Source organism: Podarcis raffonei, chromosome 6, assembly GCF_027172205.1.
Source record: "Podarcis raffonei isolate rPodRaf1 chromosome 6, rPodRaf1.pri, whole genome shotgun sequence".
Taxonomy (NCBI): Eukaryota; Metazoa; Chordata; class Lepidosauria; order Squamata; family Lacertidae; genus Podarcis; species Podarcis raffonei.
This window is the reverse complement of record NC_070607.1, coordinates 95,707,808-95,716,301: the sequence shown is the minus strand read 5'-3', so window position 1 is coordinate 95,716,301 and position 8,494 is coordinate 95,707,808. Positions and strand designations below refer to the sequence as shown.

The 8,494-nt window shown below is 47.3% G+C and overlaps 1 protein-coding gene across 1 annotated transcript in view; it reads left to right on the top strand.

Moving 5' to 3' along the window:
- Positions 1 to 391: 391 nt before the first annotated feature.
- The window catches only part of ANGPT4 (angiopoietin 4), a 46,145-nt gene continuing 38,042 nt past the window's right edge, over positions 392 to 8,494 (top strand). Inside the window, exon 1 of the mRNA XM_053394628.1 lies at positions 392 to 1,088. Coding sequence (XP_053250603.1) covers positions 765 to 1,088 — 324 coding nt within the window. The 5' untranslated portion in view covers positions 392 to 764. The remainder of the gene's footprint in view (positions 1,089 to 8,494) is intronic.

Below are 8,494 nucleotides of genomic sequence, written 5' to 3'. Positions count from 1 at the left end.
GCATTTGCCCAGTCCTGTTTTAAAGTTGGTGGCCCTCACTGTCTCCTGTGGCAATGAGTTCCACAGTTAAACTTTGTGCTTCCCAAGGTCCTTGCCTCCAACAGGGGAGGTAGAACAGAGCAACATATCTGTGACAATCTTCAGATACAATGCCACACTTTCTCTGCCACGTCCATGGCAGCATGGCTTGCTGGAGCAGCCTCTCCACCCCCTCACTTGCCCTTTGGCCTATCGATTATAAAATGATAGAGAGCAGACAGGATGCAAATCAAACCACAGAGCGTTGCTAAGATCTGCGCAAAGCCCTTGGGAGAGCCGTCGGCTTGGTTATGTGTATGGAAAAAACCTCCTGTTTCTGAAACTTGAGCTCTTGTACTGGGATAGGGAGACGAAGGAGGGGGAAAACGCATCAAACTTCTCTTTTTAAAAAAATGAAAAATGTCCGGCCGGCCAATATTGTTACTGGAGCCAGCATAATGATAAAAGAAAGAGTCTTGGAGGGGGGGTGGAGAATGTTAAAATGAGAAGAGGAGGAGGAGGGGCAGGGTGAGAGGAAGTCGAGATTTTGCAGGATTTCAGTGTGTGTTGAGGAACGGGCAGAGCCTTTTGGAGGCTTCACTCCAGCTGGGTCTCCGGAACCAGCACCCAAGGGAGTTCTGACTAGCAGCTTCTACAGCCTGAGAATACCAACTGGGTGCTGGATCGGTGCAAGGGGTGGTGGGTGGCCTGGGACTCGGCGAGACCCACCCACTCCGTGCTCAGCCATGTGGACGGTTGCAAATCTCAACGTCGGGGCCTTGGGTTTCTTGGTGGTCGCGGCTTCCTGGGCAGTGGGCAGCCAGCGGAGGGCGGCTGAGGGGGGCATCCGCAGGAGGTCTCACCGGGTTCAGAACGGGCGCTGCAGTTACACCTTCGTCTTGCCAGAAGCTGACCCCCAACCCTGCCAGCACCCCGGGGAGACCTTCAACGTCAACACGCTGCAGAGGGATTCGCCAGCCGGCCCTTTGCTGTGGAGTGATGACCAGTCCACTCAACGGGTCCAGCAGTTGGAGAGGGTCTTGGAAAACAACACCCAGTGGCTGCTGAAGGTAAGGGGGAAGGGAGGGTCTTCGGGGGGGTGAGGGTGGAGGATGGAAGCCCCAAACGGGAAGAGATGCTGTGGATCAAGCCTGCCCATGCCTGAGCCTAGACATCAGCCTTTGGCTCAACGGCAAAAGATGCTCTGCACGTGCTCAGGAGCTATTGCACACTCATTCGGCAGTTCTTGGACGGAAGCTTGTTTGGGATCAGCGAGGCCCACCATCTCGTCCTCTGTCGTCCCCTTCTCCTTGTGCCCTCCATCTTTCCCAACATCAGGGTTTTTTCCAGGGAGTCTTCTCTTCTCATGAGGTGGCCAAAGTATTGGAGCCTCAGCTTCACGATCTGTCCTTCCAGTGAGCACTCAGGGCTGATTTCCTTCAGAATGGAGAGGTTTGATCTTCTTGCAGTCCATGGGACTCTCAAGAGTCTCCTCCAGCACCATAATCAGCCTTCTTTATGGTCCAGCTCTCACTTCCATACATCACTATTGGGGAAAACCATAGCTTTAACTATACAGCGAGGCCTAGTATTGCATAAAAGGTTCTGGGGCAAAATGCAAGGAGCCCTGAGCTCTCTTGCCGATGCTGAGGATCCCTCTCAGCCTCAGTTTCCCACTTGTGAAATGAATGAAGAGGTGGTTCTAACTTTTGAGGAGGCATGCAAAAAGTCACTCGCCTCACTGCCTGGGAAGACGGCAGGCTGTCCTTCTATGGAGGTTTTGAAGCAGAGGATGGATGCCCATCTGTCAGGAATTCATTAGCTGTGACCCCTATATCGCAGGGGGTTGGGCTGGATGATCCTTGAGGGTCCCTTGCAACTCTACAATTCTATGGTCCTGAGTCAGAAGCACCTCCAGGCACCCAAGGAAGCTTTTTCCTTACTTCCAGGTCATGGAAATACAGGTGGGTTTGTCAACCTCTGGAGAAAGACGCACCTACTTAATTTTAACTCGCTGGAATTTCAGCGCATTGGTGCGGCGCAGACAGTTTTTCTTGCTCAGAAGGAACACCCACAAAACAACAACAGACCTCTGGTTACGTGAAACATATTCAATAAACTCGCAAGACGTAACCAGCTGTACGTTTGAAAAAATAATATATACTATTCCTTTTACAGTGGTACCTCAGGTCACATACGCTTCAGGTTACATACGCTACAGGTTACAGACTCCGCTAACCCAGAAATAGTGCTTCAGGTTAAGAACTTTGCTTCAGGATGAGAACAGAAATCGCGCTCCGGCGGCACGGGAGCAGCAGGAGGCCCCATTAGCTAAAGTGGTGCTTCAGGTTAAGAACAGTTTCAGGTTAAGTACAGACCTCCGGAACGAATTAAGTACTTAACCTGAGGTACCACTGTATTGAATTGTAGATTTCAATAGAAGTAGCTCATAAAGTTCAACGAAAAATGTAGAAGATTAGAGAATGAACTGATCTGCTGGTTCTTCTACCTTTGTCGTTGAACTTTATGAGCAACTTCTGTTGAAATCTACAATTCAATACAATGAATATTATCTTTTATAATATAATTATAATATATTATATAATAATAATTATTATATATTATTTTTTCAAACGTACAGCCGGTTACATCTCATGTGTTTACAGAAGGAACACCCAGCATGCACAAATACCCAGGTGTGACAGGTGAGGGCTTGGTGGAGATATTACCCCGGTCAGCAGCAAAATGGCCATCATTTTGATGGATGGACAGCCTTAGAAGTTTCATAGAAGCAGAGGTTTTTTTCGGCCACAACTCACGAGTTCCGGCACCTCTCAGGTGGGCACCATTGCCGTTCTAAGAGAATGAGGGAGGCATTCTGGCCCCTTTTCCCTAGAAAAATAGCGCTGCATAGAAGTATCATAGATTCAGAGTTGGAAAAGACCATAGGAGTCGTCTATTCCAACCCCTTGCAATGCAGGAATCTTTTCCCCAATATGGGGCTTGAACCCACAGCCCTGGGGTTAAAAGTCTCATGCTCTACCAACTGAGCCAACTCAGTCTTGTGTGTTACAAGGCAGCCCAGCACACCATTGCATGCCATAGAGAAAGGGGAAGGTTCATGGCTCAGAGTTAGACCATCTGCCCTACCTAAAGGTAAAGGAACCCCTGACCATTAGGTCCAATCGTGGCCGACTCTGGGGTTGTGGCGCTTATCTCGCTTTATTGGCTGAGGGAGCCGGCGTACAGCTTCCGGGTCATGTGGCCAGCATGACTAAGCCGCTTCTGGCGAACCTTCCCGCTGGAGTGGTACCTATTTATCTACTTGCACTTTGACGTGCTTTCAAATTGCTAGGTGGGCAGGAGCAGGGACTGAGCAACGGGAGCTCACCCCGTCACAGGGATTCGAACCACTGACCTTCTGATCGGCAAGTCCTAGGCTCTGTGGTTTAACCCACAGCGCCACCCGCGTCCCATCTGCACTACCTACAGAAGCTCCAAAGTTCAAACCCCAAAGGGCTTGGAGAGATCCTTATCCGAAGCCTTGAAGAACTGTTGCCAGTCCATGTAGGCAATACTGAACTCGGTGGACCAAGGGTCTGACTCTGTACATGGCAGCTTCTAATACATACTGTACCCCCACATGCAATTTCCACAGGATCCAGGCCAGTCAGGGCCATGTCCGAACCAATGGATTCAAACTGCAAGGAAGGAGATTCCAACTAAACATGAGGAGAAATTTTCCGGCAGTGAGATCTGTCAGACTCCCTTGGAAAGTGACGGGCCTTCCTTCAGGTTTTTAAGCAGAGGTTGGGTGGCCATCTGTCATGGATGATTTAGTTGAGATTCCTGTGGAATGTGAAACACAAGAGCAGTCAAGTACAACATTCCTAGAGTGAACATGTTTACACGTGGGGAGGAATGTTTCTCCAGCCAGCAGGTAAACTTCCTGTTTCCTTCTGGGCTGGGACAGACTTCCTCTGCATGTGACTAGAGGTGGGCGTGGCCTCACCTGTGCAGGTAACGACAAAAGCACAGGGCAGGGCAGCCATCTCTCTAATTTTTGACTACATGCATTGAAGAAGCAACATCTGCTTAGCCAAAGATGCTCTTTGAGGACAAAGGGACTGTCTTCTAGATAGTTTCTAGGTATATGTTACTTTTCTGAGCTAAGTCTGCCTTCTGGGATCCCATTGTGAACAGAATGATATGTGAGGAAACTCTTTTTATACTTTTACAGAAGACTCTGTCGTGTCTTATCTTTTATGAGGGAATAAGGGGGAAATACCAGAACAGTTATTATAGAGGCTTTGGCGAGCCTGAGCAAACGCATCCGCTGCAGGTTTAAAAGGGGGAATGTTACTCTGCTAAATTGTGAACTTGTTAACACAAGTTGGAAAGGCTATAACCAAACAATATATCCTCTCCTGCATCCCTGAACATTCCCACAATTCCTGCATTGCAAGGGGTTGGACCAGATGGCTGGGGGGTGGGGTCCCTTCCAACTCTACAATTCTCAGGTTCTCTTTTTCTCTGAGGTAATTCTGTGTCAGGGACGAGGGGCGTGTTTTTCTCTTTTTGCCACAGCAGTGTTCCCAAATGCAGAAGTGCCTGGTGTGCCCATGAGAATGGAAATTTCATTCATATAGGGGGGGAAATGCACCCAGGGACACTGGTTTTCTTCTGCTGCTTCTCACTCCAGGCGTTAAGAATTAAGCATGCGCCTATTTGCATGGCCACACCTCTTGATAGGCATAGCCGCTCCTTTGGTTCTCTTTCTTGGTCACACTGAAATATGACAGAGTTTGGGAACTGCAGTGTGTGGGGATTGAGAGAGAGAGAAAGCTGTTGCTGTCATTTTGGAGAGGACGGAAGAGATATAATTTGCTAGAGCCAAACAGTAAAGATCTGGAAATATTTGCAGTCTACGAGGGAGGAGGCTAGAGAACTGGTTTTTAGCTGTACTCTTGGATGGAATGAAGCCACTGAGCATGTGCAGAGTGCCTTCCTGTCCCGCTGAGCACTCACTCATAGCCTGGCCTGAAGGAGACGATGTGTGTGAATATTGGACGTCGCATGATTCTTCCCTCCACCCCCGCGATGACCAGTCCCTCTCCACCACACCACCCCCCGGCCATCACTAATCCTACCTCGGGGAGTTGAGGAGGGTCAGGAAGATGTGGTTTCCCAGTGTCCTCTGGTTCATCTTGCTACCGGAACTTTGCTTCTGGGGCTCATCTAAACTCAGCTCCCGGGGGGATTTTTGGAGACTTGCAGGCAACAATTTATATGTGCTGATGTGCAAGGGCGGCGGATGGGGGGGAGGGGACTCTGCACAGACAATGTCAGGCAATGCCAAAGAACTGAAAACTTAAATACCAGTGATCTAATACAGAATCATAGAATCATAAAGGTAAAGGTAAAGGGACCCCTGACCACTAGGTCCAGTCGTGGCCGACTCTGGGGTTGCGGCGCTCATCTCGCTTTATTGGCCAAGGGAGCCGGCGTAAAGCTTCCAGGTCACGTGTCCAGCATGACTAAGCCACTTCTGGCGAACCAGAGCAGCGCACGGAAACGTCGTTTACCTTCCCGCTGGAGCGGTACCTATTTATCTACTTGCACTTTGACGTGCTTTCAAACTGCTAGGTGGGCAGGAGCAGGGACCGAGAAACGGGAGCTCACCCCGTCGCGGGGATTCGAATCACCGACCTTCTGATCGGCAAGTCCTAGGTTCTGTGGTTTAACCCACAGCGCCACCTGCACCCCTCATTGATTACACTTGCATACCACCTTTCATCCGTAGACCTCAGGGCGGTTCACAACAAAAAAGAATAATAGAAATGTAGTTGGTAGGGACCCCAAAAGTTATCTACAGTGGTACCTCTGGTTGCAAATGGGATCCATTCCAGAGGCCCGTTCGCAACATGAAAAGAGCGCAACCCGCAGCGGCGCGTCTGCTCACCCGCGGGTTGCGATTCTGCGCATGCGTGAGCGGCGAAACCTGGAAGTAACCCTTTCTGGTACTTCTGGGTCGCCACGGGACGTATCCTGAAAGAATGTAACATGAAGCAAACGTAACGTGAGGTATGACTGTAGTCCATCCCCCTCAATGTAGGAATCACAGAACAAATTTGTGTGTGTGTCTTATGGCAGTGGTTCTCAAAGGGCATGCGATGCGCCACACTGATGTGGCAGGAGAGGCTGGCAAGTGTGGCAGGAAGATTCAAGGACCATTAAAGAAACATCTACATTTCAGTGCAGTATGGCATAGTATCAAAATATTTCTTTTATTTGCAAAAGTGAGCTCATTCCTCTTACTGTGTTTTTATACACAGTTAAGGTACTTATGATTATATTTTGGGAGTGATACATTTTTTCTTATGTAGCTGCATCGTTTTATACTTTCTGCATGTCCCGTGATCGTATTATAAAGTAGTCATGTTCTGTGTCATGAATGCTAGGAGTTTTTTTTATTTTTGTTTCCCAACACATTTCTTATCAATGAAAAAATTTTGGTGTGGCACGAGCGAATTTTTATCTTGAAAGTGTTGCCTAGAGAAAAAGGTGCGAGAATCATGGAGTGTGAAGGCAATTTTTGACAAAAGATGTGTTAGATGCCCGTCCATCAGCCTGGCCCTTTGCAGTCATTGGCCAGAAGACCATTGGGAGGTGGGGATAAGTTGATTTCTCACCCAGCAATTGGCCTGCACATTTTTTTTCTCATGAGAGTGGAAGTGAAGAACTGGAGACACAACCTTGACATAGATAGATGATAGATAATAATAATAATAATAATAATAATAATAATAATAATAATAATATCTTTATTGTCATTGCCCCCTCTCAGGGACAACAAAATTACTTGACTGCTCCATAAAAACACTAATTAAAACAATACAATATAGTACAGCAAGGAAGATTAGATGACTTTCAAAGTCCAGGCTTCCCATTCAGGGCCGAGATCGCTCTGGAGAAGAAGCTGTTCTTAAGACGGCTCGTTCTTGTCTTCATCGTCCTGTATCTCCGTCCCGACGGCAGGAGCTCGAAGAGACAGTGACCAGGATGCGATGGATCTTTTACTATGTCCAGTGCCTTCCTATGGCACCTTGTGGCATAAATCTGCTCTAAGGTGGAGAGTGGGCAGCCAACAATGCTCTCTGCTGCCTTAACAACTCTGCACAACCCCATCCTGTCCTGGGTAGTACAGCTTCCGTACCACACACATAAGCCATAAGTGAGCACACTCTCAATGGCACAGTGATAGAAGGCAAGCAGCAGTTTCTGCAGAAGATGGTTTTTCCTTAGAATTCTCAAAAAGTACAGTCTCTGTAGATAGATGATAGATGATAGATAGATAGATAGATAGATAGATAGATGATAGATAGATGATAGATGATAGATATAGATAGATAGATAGATAGATAGATAGATAGATAGATGATAGATGATAGATAGATAGATAGATAGATAGATAGATAGATAGATAGATAGATGATAGATAGATAGATAGATAAGATAGATTTGAAGTTGTTACGGAAATTACGGGGGGGCACATTTTTAAAGTTGTTAAATGTTACAAATATTATGCCTGATTGTATCCTTTCAACTTGACAGCTCAGGGAAGTTACCTAGCTTTAAAAATAATATAAAATTAACTCCTTTGCCATTTCCCTCCATTCCAAAGCTATTTTCCCCTTGAAAAAGGACTCCAGGAAGTTCCCAGAGGGGACAATTGCTGAGCTGATTGTTGGCCAAGGAAACACCGGACTTGCCAAGGGGCCAGACATGCAAAGGAAGTTCTATTGTACTTTGGGTGGTGGGACTTCAGAGGTGTTTGCCTCTGCTAATCTTATACCTGAATCTTGCCCTGCCATGTCTGCTTATGCTAATCTTGTACCAAGGACTTGTCTGTACATATTTGCCCAGGTTAAACTAGTATAACCCGTTTACCCCTCCCCTTTTGTGACATGTCAGTGATGTAGCAATGATGCATCAATGATGCTGAAATATGCTCGGAGTCAAGAGTGGATTCCATGCTCTTTATTCAGCTCATAGTGGTGAGGAGGAATGGAAGTTCCCCCAGAATGTCTGCTTTATATACATTATTTACACAATGGGCCCCACGTGATTGGCTAATTCCGGGATTCACCTGTAGGCCAATCAGGTTGCGGATTCACTTCCACCTGGAGCTGGTTTGGGTGACTCCTGTGGACCAATCAGACTGCTGCATTCTGGACCCTATTGTTCTAGGACCAATCAGACTGCTGCATTTTGGACCCTATTGTTCTAGGACCAATCAGACTGCTGCCTTTTGGATCCTTTTCAACTCAGTACATAACAGATGCTGTACAAACTGTATTCTGGGATATGGTGGGAAACTTTTAAAAGTCCTTGTCACCCCATCCTCGGGGTTCAAAATTCCTCTTTGAACCTGTTGCACAATAAACTTTGGTCTACAGCTATTTGGTGGCTGGGC